Source organism: Cervus canadensis, chromosome 7, assembly GCF_019320065.1.
Source record: "Cervus canadensis isolate Bull #8, Minnesota chromosome 7, ASM1932006v1, whole genome shotgun sequence".
Classification (NCBI taxonomy): domain Eukaryota; kingdom Metazoa; phylum Chordata; class Mammalia; order Artiodactyla; family Cervidae; genus Cervus; species Cervus canadensis.
The window spans coordinates 52,698,202-52,717,310 of NC_057392.1; the positions used below are offsets into that span (position 1 = coordinate 52,698,202).

The 19,109-nt window shown below is 36.9% G+C and overlaps 1 protein-coding gene across 4 annotated transcripts in view; it reads right to left on the reverse strand.

The window, feature by feature from the left end:
- Positions 1 to 1,048: 1,048 nt before the first annotated feature.
- The window catches only part of LOC122444794 (interleukin 1 receptor accessory protein), a 139,792-nt gene continuing 121,731 nt past the window's right edge, over positions 1,049 to 19,109 (reverse strand). For 2 of the 4 annotated variants that reach the window (XM_043473419.1, XM_043473420.1), the window contains exons 9-11: positions 13,787 to 13,930; positions 12,324 to 12,467; positions 1,049 to 2,357 (exon numbers count right to left, since the gene is read on the reverse strand). In XM_043473419.1, coding sequence (XP_043329354.1) covers positions 1,639 to 2,357; positions 12,324 to 12,467; positions 13,787 to 13,930 — 1,007 coding nt within the window. In that variant the 3' untranslated portion in view covers positions 1,049 to 1,638. Of the gene's footprint in view, positions 2,358 to 8,954; positions 9,479 to 12,323; positions 12,468 to 13,786; positions 13,931 to 19,109 lie in introns of those variants that run through there. The other 2 variants (XM_043473421.1, XM_043473422.1) reach the window with 2 other exon arrangements.

Consider the following 19,109-nt stretch of genomic DNA (forward strand, 5'->3'; position numbering starts at 1 on the left):
ACCTTTGCCTCCTTTTACTTTGCTCCTGTTCATGAGCAAAGTATGAGCAAAATTAGACTGTGCTTCTAATTTTCTTACAGTAAAACCACCATGCAGGGACCCTTTATAGACTAGATGGAAGACATGCTATTTCCAGCTTTCTCTCCTTAATGGAGTGTTGGGTCAGTTCAGCCCTATTCTGCGGGTCTGGATGTCTTTAATTTGGGGAGGGAATAAATGTTTTCTGTTATTTCCTTAGGGCCAGTCTGTGTTCTCCAGTCTCAATATCACCATGGTTATTTGGATACCCATTCAACATATGCTTTTTGAGTGAATACTTTAGCTCTGAAATTACAAATTAGTGGCCCTTTGGGTGAATATATGCCCATGTGTTCAGGTTGTTTCCTTTTTTTAAAATGTCATTTCATAATTGACAGATTACTTAAAAATCTGGATTTTCAGATTTATTTGAAAAATAACACTCTTTCAACTCTGGGGCTTAATCATTGACAGGAATCAAGTGAAACAGAGTGAAGGATGCTCCTTTTTAAAGAAATAAACACTTCACCTCCAGGCTTAATTATCTCTATTTTCTCTCTGACTTGGAAATCAAATGCTATGTGTCTTTTATCTCTATGTCCATATACACATGAGTACTAGATGAAGAGTATTATATGATACTTATATGTGGCCCTCTTTTCTCCTTTTTCTTACTTTTTGATCCTTATAGGCACTTGAATGACTATCCTCAGAATTTCAAATGAGAAGAAGGGATTGATGGACCAACCTCTACCCTAACCCCTAACCATACTGAATTTTTCAGCTGTCATTTTCTAAAATTATAATGATATTTTTATATAGCCCTTCATTTCCTTTGAGACATTTTCTCAGTCTCTTTTGGCCCTTTCCTAGATCATTCCTAGAAAGAAACTAAAGATACATCTCAGCTATCCTAGTACCCAAACCAAATCTCAATTTCCTTAAAGAGAATATTCTTCAGATATGAATTTAAAAGCCATAAAAAGTAGAAGGGAAAGAGAGAGGTAAAAACTTGTTAGTACAAATGAAATCACATAAAAATATAACTTTATTGATGCTAACAACTTTAGGCAGTTTAGAGAACACTAGTTTACAGTGAGACAGAACACTGTGTACCCCTGGGTGGGAGTACTCGGTTCTTCCTGGGAAAATGTTCTGTAGGTTTCCCATTGAGCTTATTCCTACAGCTTCCACCAAAATTGAAACTGACATCTTTCCATAATGCTCCCTTGAGATGCACATACCCTGTTAAGTGTCATAGCCCAAGTATACCTGACTGACTTACAGTTTGAGGTTGGTCAACAAACTCAAAGGAAGCCCTGAAATTCTTTGCTCTGTTTAAAACCATGGGGTAAGAGAGAGGATCAGACTTCAGGCAACTTGCACATACTGACCTTCTAGGGCCCAAGAAGAGTGTGCTCTTCTGAGGCCATTAGAGGCAATAAATCTGGATTCAGGTCCTTCGGGTCTTTTGTCTCCTAGAAATAAATAGTTTTTAAAAATCAATAAAGGGGACACAACCTGACAGTCCATTAGATGATAAAAATGTCAATTATTCCCACAGGTTCATGACACATAATGGGCTGGTAGAAATAGCAGCCACCACCCACCACACAGTAATTAGAGGATATAAAAGTCATTGTTATTGGATAAGTCCGTGAAATGGTGAAGAGCAAGGGCTGAAATCTGGGGAGTAGGGGGTTCCAATCTGGTGCCATTTTGTATCCACTGAGTGTCTGACTCTTGGGGAGCAGGCTTACAGAGGTGCGTCTCCCACTGGGGCTGGGTGTGGATCTCCGCCCGGCTCTTGCTCCTAAGCTGACTCTCGCCTTCACAGTAGGTGACACAGCAGCGGCAGGCCGCGGAGGGCTTCCCTCTGTGCTTGGACGCGGTGTCTGGGCCCGGAGAGGCGCCTGCAGCTCTCCCCGAGCTCTGGGGCTCTGGAGGCTCTTTCAAACGGCTTTTCCGCCTTTGCACGTGGTCCAGACTGATGTCAGACTGGGAGGAACAGCTCTCATTCCAGCCAGAGCTAGCACTCAGACTTCTCAGTGGAAGAGCCAGTCTCAAGGCCTTCCAGAATTTAGAGCCAGAATGTTTGGACTTTTCCCCCTTCCAGCTCACAAAAGACACAGACTCCTTCAGCTGTAAGATGCTTGGGTGTGGCTGCTCAAGTGGACGGTACTCAACCACAATGAGCTTGGTGGCAATGGAGTTCTGGCACATGACACCCAGTTTGAACTCTAGCATGCTGATGCTCTTTTCGGTCACATAATCTGGGCTCAGCACAACAATCATCCTCCGGCTCCTTTGAATGAAGTCAAAAACTGCTTCCACTGTATCTATAGGAGAATGAAAGATAGGACAGTGCCTAGTGAAAACATACAAGCTTCAGTTCATCGTTGACAATCCCAGGGAGGACAGGCAATGAACACTTGAGAATATAAGATCGAAGTGTTAAATCATCTACGCAGGTAAGGAATCTCATCTATACTACTCTTATAGTTGCAGTGTCTGCTACCTTCAAGGATGAGGAAGTAACCACCTCTAAAAGCAGCTAATTTCAGCTCTACTTGTAAATAATTTCTTGTTTTGAAAAGTCGTTTCCTTCCACTTTAGTGGTCTTAGATCTAACATTTTAAAATACTTTAAGTATCTCATAATTATTGTGATCTCATTGTATTTTTTTCCTCGTCTCTAGATTAAATAGCTTTCATGAATTTTGTATCTTATTCTCCATATGAATTGGTATCAAGTCTCTTTCCTACTTTTATTGATTTTTTTTTCTTAGTAACATTCAGTTTATGTATATGTCACCTAAGAGTAGTATCATGAACAGGACTGAACATAATGCTCCAGACACAGTCTTATCAGCTAAGATCTACAGGGCATTACTAGCTCCTAAGATCCACACAGTTATTGCTCTTGATACTTAAAATTTTTGGACTTATCAGACAGCTCATAGTATTGACTGTGATGTCAACCAAAATTCCCTTTCTTTTTCTATGTCAAGAATTGATCTGAATAACAATTAAAGAGGCAACAACAATGACAACAATAACTGGTAAAAATCAGCCAATTAGTTGAGACCTCTCACAAAGCATTCAGTTCTAACAGTTATTGTGGTGAATTTGTGCAAAACCTAATGGATGCTTCTTGAGATAAACGCAGTGCTAAACTCATTGTGAGATTTAGGAGCTTAAACAGATTTTCTGAAGCAAATTCCAAACTTGTAAGTTGCAGCTGTTGACAACTCCAAAAACACATGCTGTGAACAGACCATGAGATTGAGCACCTATGCTTTTCAGGCCAGGAGTGAAGCACTGAGGGAGAAACTTTTCAGTCTGTGAAGACAAGCTGAAAGTTTGCAGTGAATTGGATCATGAATTTGACAGGGAATGAAGGAGCTTTGCTCTCTACCATATTATTTCTTTCCAGCTGTTGAATTGAACATGAATTTGAAGGAAAACCAAGAGATGTGCTCAGTGTTCAAGAACTTCTGACTGGCTCTATCAAGAGCACAAAGTATTTTAGTTACTTTTTGCTTCAATCTTATCTTTTTGCTTCAATCACTTATCTTCAAAGCCTGTTTGTGTGTGTGTGTGTGTCTGTATTTGTGTTTGTGTGTGTGTGTATTTGTGTGTCTTGGTAACTCCTTTTATTTCCTGTCTTATTCAGAATCTTATGTTTCTACCTTTCATAAAACCAAGGATGTGAGTTTAGGAAGTTTACTGTTTCTCTTGTATCATGATGAATATGATATGACCCTAAGATAACATGGATAGGTTTTCAACAAAAGGAACTTGTGCACTCAAATTGTATGCGTGTAGGGAGGAGGTGTGTAACTGTGGGTGTGGGTGATTCATTTCTAAATAGTCACTTTAGGAAAATATTTGTTCTGTCAAAAGGGGGTACCATTGTTGAAAATAAAACATTGTCTTAGACCCTCTAAAAAAATTGACTTTAAAGCCTATGGCTTTTTTTTTTTTTTTTAATTTTGGTAATCCACTTGAAAGTGGAGGATTTGCCTTTTAGAGAGGGTAATGCAAAAAAATAAATAAATATGAATGGTGGAATTCCAGACATTGAGGAATAGATTAGAAGATGGTTTTCAGATAAGAGTTGGTCTATACCTCAGCGTCTTCATATAGTACTTTGAAGGAAACTGCCTCTTTTATGGCCTATTTTAATATCTTCCAAACTGTTGAATTTCATATTTGAGGATGTTAATTATTACTTTTTTTTAATGATGAATATTATTTGGAGAGGGCATCTTAAATTAGGTCATTTATTCTGTTTGGCTCAAAAAAAAAAAGAAAACCTGAGATGTGGCCATAGATTGATAAGACCAGTTTTTTTGTGTGTGGTAATAAATTGGGTTTGAAGTGACAGTTTCTGATCTAGAACTCTTCACTACTCTAGAATAGTCCTGCCTATAATAGTTACAATATCCTTGGTATTAACTTGGGAGTAGAAAGAAAACTAAAAGAAAACTAGGACTGTAATTTTGTTCTTTAGCTAGATTACTGGTATATGAGAGTGTGTTAAACCTCTCTTTCTCTTAAAACTTGAAGTACAGATTTTAAAAAATAGGGGCATCTAATTTGAAAGATGAATCTGAATTCAAATACTGGTTTCTCCATTTATCTTAATAGTATAATCATTTATTTTAGTATCTTTAAAGTTGAATTCATCCATCTATAAAATGCATATAATGAGAGCCAATTTGTAGGGTTGCTGGACAATTTATCAATACCTATAGGTCAATGTCTACTGCATGGTATGCTTTTGAATTAATCACCTTGATTAAAGTATTATCATTCAGTGTTCACTAAGCACAATATTAAAATAATGTATTGACTAATATTGATTCTAAATTAATCCCTAATGGGAACTTCAGAGGACTGACTTAAAATGTGGTTTCAAAGTTTTCAAATTCTGTCTATTCAGTTTAAAATAAAAGTGGATAATATACTACTGGAATACTTAGCCCATTGCTAAGACTACTTCATATCCCTTGACTAGAAACAGAGAAATAGATAAGCTGCTGAATGTGTCTCTTGTTACACTGCATGTTTACTTGTATCAAAGACCTAATAACCTCAGTTTTTGTTTAAGTCACTCAGTCGTGTCCAACTCTTTGCAACACAATGGAGTATAGTCTGCCAGCCTCCTCTGTCCATGAAATTTTCCAGGCAAGAATAGGCTGGAATAGGTTGTCATTTCCTTCTCTAGGCGATCTTCCTGACCCAGGGATTGAACCTGCATCTCTTGCATTGGCAGGAGGGTTCCTTACCACTGCATCACCTGGCTGCTTATATCTCCAAAGACAGTGATATACATTATGTTTCAGCTCTGCTTTAGGATTTCAGGATTGCTTTTTTTGAAACTTCCATGCATTGATCCTAAGTCTACTCTTTGAAGACTGGTTTGAAACAGGGAACTTTTTTGGAGGAAAAATTTTTACTAAGCAAACCAGTTAAGTTATAGAGGCCCAACAAATATTCTTGGAATAAATAAGATTTATTTTTAAAAAGCAAGAAAGCTCCCCTGTTACTACAGACTTAATATTAACTCAAAAGAAAATGCTTTTTCAAATATTTATCACTGATTTGTTTGAAATAGAAATGCATATTTGATTCAAATGATCACCAGTTAACTAAAGGCACGACATTGTTAGTTGATCTTTTTAAGGCAACTGCTTTTGAGTTGAAAACCTATAAAAGGTAAGCTATTACCGTTAACTGTCCAAGTTTCAAGTTGAACAAAAAGAAATAGGTGTTTGTCTCTATCTTAAAACTCTCTCCTCTCTCTCTGCCTTTCTCTATTCTCCCTTTGTATCTATTCCTCATCTTTTTCTCCATCTCATTCTCTCTTTTGAGTCTCTCTCCACACTCATTCACGTGTGCACATGCACACACACAAACACATACAGATGTCTGGTATATTAGATCAATCCATTTTACTTAAGTAACTCTTTTACTAAGAGGTAAAGAAAGTGTTGAGTTGAAGTTCCCAGTTTTCTTCAGATTTTTCACAGAAAGAGAAAACTAATGTCCCTTAAAACACTTCTTTTTCTAAGTGTATCATTCTTTTTCTTCTCATTTCTTATGCCCAAACATGAAAAATACATAAAACACATGCACAAAATAAAATTCAAAGGTGAAAATAAATGGTTTATTTTTAAAATAAACAAATTTACAAATCAAATGGAAAATGGAAAATACAAACATTTATGAATAAAATAAAAAAGATAGTCTTAAAATATGAAAAACCTATGGAAAGAAAATCAATAATTAACAAGTGGAGTGAAATTTTGTTCCCCAATACAATGGAGTACTTGTTTATTAGAATACTAGGGAATCATCTAAACTACAATGCAGAAAAAATTAAATTATTTTATATGATTGTATAATTGGACACTCTATATATCATGTTTTTTTGTTTGTTTGTTTGTTTAATTGGGTGCAGAAGGTCTTTATACCATATATATAAAACCTTTGAGATTTTTCTTTTTAACATTGGATATTTTTATTCTTAATATTAGAGAGTGATTTCTCCTTGCTCTCCAATGTATGTTTCTCCTTCTCTCAAATATTCTGTACTGGGCATCTTCTGGATCATAAAACAAACAAACAAAAAAGAACTCTTGAAACAGAATTATCCTAGGATGAGATATCATTTCGATTTGAGTTGCTTTAGATTTTTAGCATTTGGAAACGTTCAGTAGCAAATACAGTAATATAAATAGAACAAAAAGTATCTATAAGTTTTTAGGGGTACCAAACATCATTTAGCATAAATATGAAACCAAAAGTGCAAAAAGATGCTGCATTGGCAAGAGAATGGCCCCTTGATAATGGGGCTGTCTCTCATCTATCTAGAGCTCATTCTTGAATTGAAATTCAAATCTTATCTGGGGTCAGTTCTCCTCTGGTCTTTTGATGAAATGGTTAATAGAAGGAATAATTATACTTTGTAATAAAGAAAAGCATTAACAAGGCTAAAAACATTAGATCCAAGATGACCCCCAAACCATAGTTTTATAGTCAATGATTCATGAAGCTTTTGTTTTATTTAAAATAACTCCTCCATAGAAAAATGATTTATTAAATAGACTTTAGTAACTCAGAAGGACACAAATATAAGAGATAATTTAAGAATAGTTTATCAACATTCATACTACTAAGATAAGAGTTTCCTTAAATTATGAATTATCATGTTTCATAGGATACCCAGGCTCATTAAAGGTATTTTTATTTTCTTTTTCTTTATTACTTAAAAGTCCAAATAGAGATTTATCTCCCCAAGAGTTGAGCACTAAGATTAATGTAATTTCTAAGTATGTGTGCTCAGAATATAGTAGATGGTCAATTAATGCCAGAGGGCTGGCTACTGCTTAGCAGTGACCATGGAAGCTCTGAGCAGAACAGAACCCACTGCACCCGGATCAACTGTGGCAGTAGTAAGTTATTGTTACTCATCTAGGGAGGGCAGGGGTTAACAACAACTACTCTGTGAGCGTAAATTCACAAATATTATTAATGTGCAGAAAACAGTGACATAAAAATATTACAGTAAAAAACATAATTTAAAAACTGGATAAGAGTTCCAGTAATTTGTAATGTTGTGCCAATGACTATTTAAAGTCATATGTGGATATATATATACACATATGTATGTGTAGTGTGTGTGTGTGTATATATATATACAATTCATGTGTGTATGTATGTGTATATGTATTTCATGTGTATATATGCAATATATATATATAGTGTGTATATACATATATATTTTAAAAATCTACATGTAACATAGATATTCAGCACTCTGTAAACCCTGGACTTTGTTTTCACTTTTCCAAGTCTTAAGAACAGTAAAGTTTTACTTATACAAACTAAAACATGTTTAGTTGACAGTGACTTTTCAGTCTAACTTGTTTGAAGTGAGTGTTATTAACTTATCAGTGAATAAAATATGAAAACTACTCAGAGTCCAGTTAATACTTTTAGAGTATTAATGCTAAAAGCACTCTCAAGGTCCCTAAGTCTAACTTTAACACTTTACAATGGGGAGATAGAAACAAGTGAAGAGAAATTCTTTTCCAAATATTTAAAAAAGCTAAGGTTAAAAGACAAACTGACAAACACCCTGTTCTGTGCTTTTCTTATAAGAGAGAAAATGCCCTTGAAAGCTTTTTGCTCTTCTTTTACTCAATATTAGCACCAGTAAGAGAAGCTTCCTCTCCAATGAATCAAGTGTGGAGCCACCTGCATGCTCTGAATGACCGACCCAAAATGCAGGAGGTAGGGAGATGGAGTGATGGCTATGGGTCAACCTACAGATAATTGGGAGTTTACTGCAATAAAATAGTATTACATAGTTTTCAAGCTGACAAATATGAAACCAACTACCTGAGATGGAGTGCATGGGGTGGTGGGGCGAGATGACAGGAGACAATGTGGGAAAGCCCTTTAAGCCAATCATAAGGAACATTTACAGTCACCCTGCTTTATAGCATCATAAGTGGTGTCAGTCACGCTGTGAGGGTGTCTAGTATAGTAGGATGAGCAAAAGAGTTTATTTTCCTTAGTGAAGATAAATTTAGGCCCTGATTATCTTTTAAGGGATGAATAAAAAGAAAAGAAAACTATACTTGAAACTCTTAATGACCCTATTAACAGATGACTCATCTTTAAGGGGTCTTTAAATCAATAACAAAGGCTGCCCCATAATATTAAGATTATTCAAAAAAAAAAAAAAAAAAAGAGAGAGAGAGAGAGAGCCAGAGTGAGTGAATAGAGAGGAGTAGGAACAGGAATGGAGGATGCAACAGGGGAATTTTGCATCACCAGGTCTTGCAAAAAATTGAGTGACCTCAGGCATTGGAGACAGGTGGTGGCACAGTCATTCTAAGCCTTGGTATTGCCTGAGGAAGCAGAACAGTTCTTCTACAGTAACCCTGAATTTATCTCTATGGGGAGGCTTCCATAGAATTTGTTTCTGTCCATGAACAACACACTGGGAATAAAGCAGGGGAATCCTCCCTTCCTGGAGTATTGCTGGATCTTTTCATCCATCATTCACTGGCTCTTTCATACATTTTTCAAGGATGAATAAGTGAGACCCTGCTCACCACTTCTAGACCACCTGTGACTTTTCTTCACTGGCATGGCCACCTGCAGCTGCTTCCAGAACCTGCCCTGTGGATACTTGGATTTCTCCCCTTTCCATTTAATGACCGTGAGCACCGTCTTAGCCCTCTTCAACTCTTTCACCTTCGTTTCCTTCACAGCTTTGTACTGCACTAAAATGACGTTGATGCTGCCTCGAGAGGCCATGTTTTCTAGGCCAGCCTTGAGCTCCAGGAGGGCTTGGGTTCCCTGGAGCACGTAGTTGGGGCTTAGGACAACCAGGAGGCGTCTGCTTTTCTGAATGAAGCTCAAGGTCTCATCTGTGACAACTGGGAAAGAAAACACCATGGGGATTAGTGATGGCTAAGAACTCCCTCAAGGTATGGGGCTTGAGGAGCAAGTGAAAAGAAATTAGCATCATAGTTTGAGAATTGGAGTGAAACTTTGATCAACAACACTTAATCCTTAGACCCAATTGCTCTGTTCAGAAAATGTCACTCTCTTCAGGGACAATAGAGACTGAATGCACATATTCCAATCCTGAAGGAATTCCAAACAGGCAAAGCCAAAATGTATTCCTATGACCTTGGTCTTCAGAAGCATCATTTGGGACTTGAAGAATGAGTGGGTAGTACTGAAATCAATTTCTTCAAACTGTGCGGCATATTTTGGCCCAGCAAAATCAGGTCTTGAGCCCTTTCTCCCCAAAGATATCCATGTATTAACTCTCTACTGCTAGTGAGTATTAAAAAAACATATAGTGCTAAATCATGGAAATTAATTTTTCACTAACATAGAACAGCAAGAGTAAAACGCTTCATTTTTTGGTAGTCCCTCTCTACTGTCAGGCACCTCCCAGACACAGACTATTCTATATCATTGGAATAGGAACTTAAGAAAATCTAGCCAACTGAATGGTATTTTGACTGGAATCACATTCTCAGCTCAGCTTTCTATTCTGCTCTGCTCTGGAGCCTAAATTAGTCCCTGAATCTTTCTCCTTAAACTCCTGTCATTACTATGAAGCCATGTGTTTCAGCAGTTGCTAGCTGATGCGTGTGCCTTCCCTGGCAAGCAAATGGTTTCTTCAGGTTGAAAAAGAAGCAGCAGCAGGGGAAAATGGAAATGCTGTATAATTTTATTCTGTTGTCAAGGGTTCTGATTAGTTCCTGTCACTAAATTCTTGGGAATAATCCATCTCCTCGAGGCTGCTTATCAAGGACTGAATAATCCTTTTCCTGGGGTTCAGATAGAAGGCAACTCCAGGGAATGTACCAGTGTTGTGGAAAGCCATCTCAAGGTTTACCATACTCCCCACTCCCCTGGGCAGTCATTTTGCCCTTCAATCTTCACAGGTACAGAGGCAATGGGGAAATAGTTGAAATTAAAAAGCATGTGCAGCCTAGAGGAGAATCCAGGAATAAGTAATTGTCCACTCCAAGCAATGTTGCTGGTTGGCTGTGTGTAGGCAGGAAAGAGACCTAGAGGCAAAGAGGACTGAGTAAAAGAAGCAGGGGGAATGCAAAAGGTCACAAAGGTCAGTCAGCAAAAGCAAAACGCAAGAGTAATTACATAGAACTTGAATTCTTCAAAGAACTATCAATCCCTGCTGGAGTCTTACATTGTGGTTATACTGTATGTCTTCGCATGACTGTTCAGATAGTAGTAAATATCAGTTGAATGACTTATGAATGAGTAATTAGATGAATAAATTATTTAAGATTTTAAGCTTCAAAATGAGTGGGATTTGTCCTTTATCTCTATAGTCAAGTCAGCATTTTCTGGTAAAATTATGCTGAAAGAGATATCTCCTACAGAACAGAAACATGATGGACTTTTGGATGATGATTTTGTACGTAAAGTAAGTGATCCAGCTAATTCAAAATAAAAATAAACATTAATGTCTATTCTGTCTCTCAAATTATCAATATAACTAAAAAATATGCTAAGTGAGTAATGTACACAGGATTTAGGGGAAGAAAATAAATTAGTTTGTTGTAAAGATTAGAGATATTAATGCATTTTAACAGTACAGAGTTTAACAGTGGGTTTACGAGTGCTATTATGCATCTATAAAAGAGACTCAAATGTAGCATCACTTTATGTGTTACTGTCTGGATCTGAAAATTAGAGGTACACTTTATTTTAAATCATTCAGCATTTCAATCTTTTTATACCTATTAGAATATACTGGCCTTTGTAAAATGTTAAACTCATTTCAAATGTGTAATTTGATATGAAAGAAGAAACAGACACAAGGAAAGAAGGCATTTGAGTAGCACTGGTTTGCTAGAAAACAAAAATGAAAAAAAAGGAAGGAAAATATCCTAATTACTACCAGTAAGTAATATAATGGAGGATTCCATGCATTCTCTTCTGCACCTCACTTTTTGTAAAATTGAGTAAATCTCATCTGTATAAAAATGTTTTAAACTCACTCTTTATGAAAAAATTCTAGGCAAATTAGTGCAAATTAGTTAAACCTTCTAAAAATCTAAATGTGAATAAACAAAATGTTTAAAGCTGTGGCTCTTAGCAGAGCTCCAATGCACTCTGCATCTACACTTTTCTGACATTGCTTTTGAAGCTTACTGGGGAAATATTTTAAAACCATAAATTGCACTTGAATAATCTACATTGATGGACATGAGTTTGGGTAAACTCCGGGAGTTGGTGATGGACAGGGAGGCCTGGCGTGCTGCGATTCATGGGGTCACAGAGTCGGACACGACTGAGTGACTGAACTGAACTGAACTGAATCTACATCTTACAATGTAGAATTATTCCTGTTGTTATTGTTTAGTTGCTAAGTTGTGTCCGACTCTTTGTGACCCATGGACTGTACCCTGCCAAGCTCCTTTGTCCATGGGACTTCTCAGGTAAGAATACTGGAGTGGATTGGCATTTCCTTCCCTATGGGATCTTTCCGAGCCAGGGATAGAACGCACATCTCCTGTGTTTCCTGCATTGGCAGGCAGATTCTTTACCACTGAGACATCTGGGAAGACCAGATTTATTCCTAGAGAGTCTCTATCTATTACAAAAAGAATTGGGCATTTAAATGTCCAAAGATGTCAACATAGAACTGTGCCATGACTTTTACATGTGACCTGAAGCTACGGGTCTACTCTGCCATTCAGTGTAGCATCACCTGTACCCATCTGAAATACCTACTTCCCCCAGGCAGACTGTCTCGGTCAAAGATGCACAGCTTGTATCCAAATTCATTCTCCAAGACTCCACGGAGGGTCAGTAATACAAATTCTTCTTCTTCAGCATTCCTTGCATAGGATACATAAATATCATATTCCTTTCCATCTAGCAAAAATTTAATAAAAGACACAAAACACAGATCCAATATAAATTAGGAAAGTTTCTCAATAGTACTGTATTTTTTCTTAAATCAAACTTTTGGATATTAGACATTTTCATTTTTCACACATGTGAATTAGCTGACAGATTTCAGTGTGATTCCCCACCTATGACAGGTCTCCAGGCAAAATGACTATTTTAAGGTGTAATTGCAAATTTTATTTGATGTGTCTTCTACTCTCATCTCACTGAGTTCAGATTTTGTAGTAGAGAATGAGTGAGGTTTGGCTCATTCGGCTATGAACTGACGGAATCAGGAAGCAAATAGTTACTCAGTCATAGATGCTGGCAAAAATACCATGCAGAACATTTCTAATTCCTGCCCTCATATGTCACTCACTAATATATAAGAATAATAAATTGAGCAAAACCTTGAGAAATGTCTAAATCATGTATACCTGAAAATACCTACAATTAAAATATGCTTAGATTTGATGAACCAATTTTTCTCCCAGTTGCCTAAGTATAAAAATCATCTCTTGTTAAAAATACAGGTGCCTATCTCTTCTACAAGCCACTCAATGAGACTCTATGGGATGGGTGTTAGGATTAGTAAATAAATGTTTCATTCTTGTCACCTGGCATAGAGGCACTAAAACAGTGTTTCTTAAACTGTAATGTGTACACGAATCATTTCGGGATACTGTTGAAATGTAGATGCTGATCCATAACAGGGACCAGCCTTTAGATGCTCCTTTTAGTAAGCTCCCATGTGATTCTTCTGGTACACAGATAACCTGTGAGCACAAAGTTTGGACATGCACTGTCTAGTACAATAACCACAAGCCACAAGTGGCTAGTAAGCACTTGAAATGTATCTGGTCTGAATGGAGGTATGCTGCAAGTGTAAAATACAATACATGCTGAACTTTGAAGATTTTTTAGTACCAAAAATAAGACTAAAATATCTCTATTAACATAATATTAAATTACAAGCCAAAATGATAGTCTTTTGAATATGTTAGATAACATAATTATTAAAATTATTTTCAGTTTTTCTTTTCTTTTTCCTTATGTGACCACTAGAAAAATATTAAATTACATATGTGGTTCATATTGTATTTCTATTTAAATAGTGCCACTCCCGACTAAATCATATACTGACCCAAGAAAGCAGAATAATATGCATTAGAAAGATTTTCAATAGTAAGGGCTGAAACCAAAGTTAGTTTAATTATATCTTCCAATTAATTCAGGTTTTATCCAGCCAATATGTTTTCTCAAGATGGCAGTTGGGAGATATACATGAAATTTTCATTACTCACCTAAAATGGTTTCATCTGTTCCAAAATGAGCCCGGTAAAATAAGACCATCTCCAGCCAGTAAACATGGTAAATAACGATGAGAATCACCACGAGGAGGACTGTGGCTCCAAAACCACACGCCAGTTCCACTGTGTACCTTGGAGCTATTACCGGAGAGACCAACAAAGAAACAAATTGATTTGTGCATGATAGTCATGGTGACCCATCATTCTGCAAATAGCTGGTTAAACCAAGCAGCTGAGTCATGAACCTAACCTATATGTGTGAAAAAGCAGAGGCCACCTGGTAGAGGTTAAGCACTATGTTCTAATACTAAATTGTGGCCTATTTATCATTTTGTTTCCAGAAACTGGCATAGAAGGTGCTTCTTAACAATTACATGATTTGAATACACTTCGATGACAATACAAATTAAGACAGATCTTATTGGGAACAATTTAAAAGTTCATCTAAACTGACTCACAAACTGACAACTAAATCTTCTCAAAAATATTTTTGGAAAGTGTTAACTCCATCCTATGTCCAGCTCTTAACTAGACCAGCTGATGACACTGGTAGAATTTTAATTGTTGTAGCAGCTAACTGAGCACTAATTGTAATGTGTTTATATCAGTCTTAGTTTCATCCACTTGTCCAGAGCCATATGGGAGAAATTTAATTCCTTATTCTTTATATTTGGCAATAGGCCTCAACAATTTTATTATCATTGAACAGAAAATGAGGGTATCCACCTAATGCTCAGTATGCTTGGCTCTGAAAGTATCTCTCTGGTGGACAGTTGTAGGATATACATTCTACAAGCCTGCTTCTCCAGTCTTTCTCACTCACCATTAAACCATACATTGTTACAGTCGTCTAGGTAGAGACTGTCTTCTTCATCCATCCTATCTTGAGAACTCTGGGAACTGAATGAACATTTCTGGATATAACACTACAGACTTCTAAGTAGCATTATTTAAAATAAGTCTAATACTATGTGATATTTAAAATAAGTCTGAAAGTGAAAGTCACTCAGTCGTGTCCGACTCTTTACTGGAGTGGGTACCCTTTCCCTTCTGCAGGGGATCTTCCCAACTCAGGGATCAAGCCCGGGCCTCCCACACTGCAGGCAGATTCTTTACCAGCTGAACCACAAGAAAAGCCCAAAATACTGGAGTGGGTAGCCTATCCCTTCTCCAGCAGATCTTCCTGACCCAGGAATCGAACCTGGGTCTCCTGCATTGCAGGTGTATTCTTTACCAACTGAGCCAACAGGGAAGCCCCAAAATAAGTCCAGTACTATACTATGTATTTGTAACTTCATGTGGCTGCTTTATTAACTTTACTAGTGAAACTTAAGAGTTTGAGATGGAACAAAATATTTCTGGATCTGAAGAAGAAGTGGCTTAAATTATATATTAGTTAATTTGACAATTACTTATTGGCATCTACCATTTGCTAGAAGTTGTTGAGGTTATAATGGCAGATAAAATAGGAAGGGTCTCTGCCCTCTTAGGGCTCAGAGTCTAATGCAGGGAAGTAAATAAGGAAATAAATAAGACAGTTACTGTTAGAGAGTGATCCATGTTATGAAGGAAATAAACCAGGGTAATATGATGGAGGTAGCTGAGGGGAGGAGATGGGGCAGGAGAGGTATTTTAGGCAGAGGTGAGAAAAAGCCTTTTTAAACACCTGAACATCGTGTGTATTGTTTGCCAGGACAAGGCACAGAAAAATGTTCTTCAATCTGGAACTGTTATCAAGGCTTCCTGACTTCAAAGTTCAGAGATCTTTGCACAACACTACCATGAAGTTCAATTATTGATCATACCAGTGAAAAATCCCTTTTAAAACAGGTAGCTATTCTAAGGGGAAAATGGTGAGTAGCCTAGAGCTAAATCTGAAATTCTCTAATTAAAAGGAAAAATCATTGAGTTTTGCATTCATTATCCTAAACTCAGGGTACTAATCCTGCTACAGATACAGCCTGGGACTCAGCTGTACAGAATTACCATGGACTCTAATACTCATGATTTCCAGGTGGCGCAGTGGTAAAGAATCTTCCTCTCAAATGCAGGAGACTCGGGTTCAATAAATCCCTGGGTCTGGAAGATTCCCAGAAGTAGAAAATGGCAACCCACTCCAGTATTCTTGTCTGGATAATCCCATGGACAGAGGAACCTGGCGGGCTACAGTTCATGGCGTTGCAAAGAGTCAGATACAACTAAGCGATTGAGCATGCACACACACAGGCTTGTACTCAACCCATGAACAACAGTGCTTTAAAATAAGATAATAAATGCCATAAAGGTATGTCAGTGCACTTGATGAGAATTTATTAAGATCAGTTTGAGTAGCTGGCATGAAAATTGCTGTATCCTTGGTATTTCTGAATACATGTTATGTTAAAGACACACTGGGCTAATTCCCACTGTCATCCTGATTATTTGCTCAGCTATTTTGGCTCCCTCTGGATGGACATTTCACAATAAGAAAAAATGAAAAAAGGTCAGTGGATCCACTTACCTGAAATGGATTTTTCTTAAAAAACATCAATAGTTACCTTGTTTAGTGATCAAGGTATCAATTACACTCATGGCTTTCCCTCTGCCACATTCATTTTACTACTGCCTGTTTTATTTCTACTAGAGCTTTTTAATTTTGTGTTATACAATTACATATGTCATATTTACAGACTGCATTTTGTTGGGCCACCTTGATGATTTCAAGAAGTTCCTAATGATATTTAACTAATTGAACTCAAGATAAATAATCCACAAGCCTGATTTTCTAAATGGTTTGAGTCACATTTAGGAAGTGCTCTAAAAAGCTTCCAAATTTAGCTTTGCTGGTTTGTTTGAAAGGCTGATCCTTAGTCCACATTTTCCGTCTGCCCCACCTCAAGTCTCTGATGTTTAGGCATAAAGATTTTACTGTGATGCAATCCCAGACCAAAAGGTTTCCAGTCAAAAAGGGTGATATAACTGACCAAACTTGACTCCTAAACTACTTCTATCTTTGTTCTCACTGATAATCTAAACAGGATGGAGACAAATTTAGTGACTTGCTCTACTGTTTCTTTCTGAATCAGAATTCCCTCTATCCTTTTTCCAGAGCCCAAATTTCCAGCTAACTACCCTTGGTTAAGCTAGTACAAAAGCTCTAGTCTTTTTGCTTGTTTCAAGCTATCAGTCTACAATCTTGTTTCTCCTTGAAAACTTAAATTTATTTTCTTCATCTTCATTATCATAGTAGGGGCCTGGTTATCCACTGAATCTCCCAACCAAATACCAGCTGCTTGAATTTCCAAGTATTCCCTGCCACAGAATATTTGTCTACTCTTTGTTAAATTGTTGGGACTACTTGACAATTATTGGTACTACAATTATGGTCACTTGCCTGAATAACAAAGAGAATGTGTGCATGTGCGTGCATGCACTAAGTCCTTTCAGTTGCGTCCGATTCTTTGCAACCCTATGGGCTGTAGCCCACCAGACTCCTCTGTCCATGGGATTCTCCAGGCAAGAATACTGAAGTGGATTGCCATGCCCTTCTCCAGGGGATCTTCCTGACCCAGGAATCGAACTGAAGTCTCTTATATCTCCTGCACTAGTAGTCAGGTTCTTTACCACTAGTATCACCTGATAGTAAATCAGAGATTTATGACTGAATTAACCTTCAGACCTTATTTGTTTGGCTATTTTAGTTCAAACTTGTGCATTTTGAAAATCAGCTTCTGGTCTTACAGAAGTGACAGGGGCAGCCTTCTCTCCATAACATCTAAAATATTATGATGATTTAGGGGCATGCAAAGATTTCTTAGAACAAAGAAAACAATAACCATTAAAACATTAATAAATTGCACCTCATCAATAAAATATACCACTGAAGAAAGGAACTGGCAAGATACAGATTGGGAGAAAGTATTTGCAAAATATCTATCCAATAAGGAACTGGTATCTAGGGTAGAAAAGAGAATTGCTCAGATCTGATAATGAAAATACAATCTACCTATAAAATGGACGAGGTATTTGAACACTCATAACACAAAAGAAGACCAACAACTAACAAGCATATGAAAAGGTGCTCAGTATCTTAGTCATCAGTGAAACAAAAACTACAAAATGAGGTACCACCACACACTCACCAAAATGGCTAAAACTAAGATTGCTGTTTGCTGTTGTTTTAGTCACCAAGTCGTGTTTGACTCTGTGACCCCATGGACTGTAGCCCGACAGGCCCCTCTGTCCATGGGATTTCCCAGGCAAGAATTCTGCAGTGGGTTGTCATTTCCTTCCCCTGGGGCTCCTCCTGACCCGGGATTGAACCCATGACTCCTTCATTGGCAAGTGGATTCTTTACTGCTGGGCCACCAAGGAAGCCCAAAACTAAGAGTAACAACACTAAATGACAAAGATGTAAATACACTGTTTCAGTGAGAGGGGAGAATGATGCTACCACTTGGGAAGAAAGCTCTGAGAGTTTCCCATAAAACTAAGCTGGTAATTCTACTCATAGGTACTCACATCAGAGAAGTAAAAATAAAAGTCCACAAAGAGGCTTGGATAAGAATGTTAACAGAAGTTCTTCAAAGCTGTGAACAACCCAAATGTACTCCACCCAGAGAAAGAATAAACAAGCTGCAATGAATTCTTTAAAAAATCAAACAAACAAAAAAACACTACTTGGCAAACAAAAGCAACTAACGACTGATGCAACAGCATGATTATTAAGATTATTTTCTGAGTGAAAGAAGCTTTATAAAAGAGTGCATTCTGTAGAGGTCTAGGTATATGAAGTTCCAGAAGAGGAAAAAAAAAATAGTACATTCTGATAAGGAAAATCAGAAGAGTTGCTTTGACAGTGGTGGAGAAGATAGGAGTAGCAGGATTGATTGATAAGGGGAAGGAGTGGGAGGTTACTGTCTATAGTGATGATAATATTCTATATTTGATTTTAAGTTACACCATGAATATATACACATTTCTTAAGTATTATCAAAGTTCATATAACTGTGATTTGTAATTTGTCACTGTATACAAACTTTACCTAAAAAAAAACCCAAGAGAACTATTAATAAATATTAAAATTTGGATAATACAAGATGCTTACATGTTTAGGTGATAACTTTTACTAATGTCTGTAACTACTTTAAAGGTATAAAAAATAAGGTATATTAATGTATGCATAGCAGAATGGATTGATAGGTAGATATGTGATAAAGCAAGGATAGCAAAATGATAGAATCTATGCAGGTTATATAATTGTTCATTGTATAATTCTTTCAAATTTTCCATGTATTTGAAAATTGTCAATAAAATATCAAAATATAAAAATTAAGAT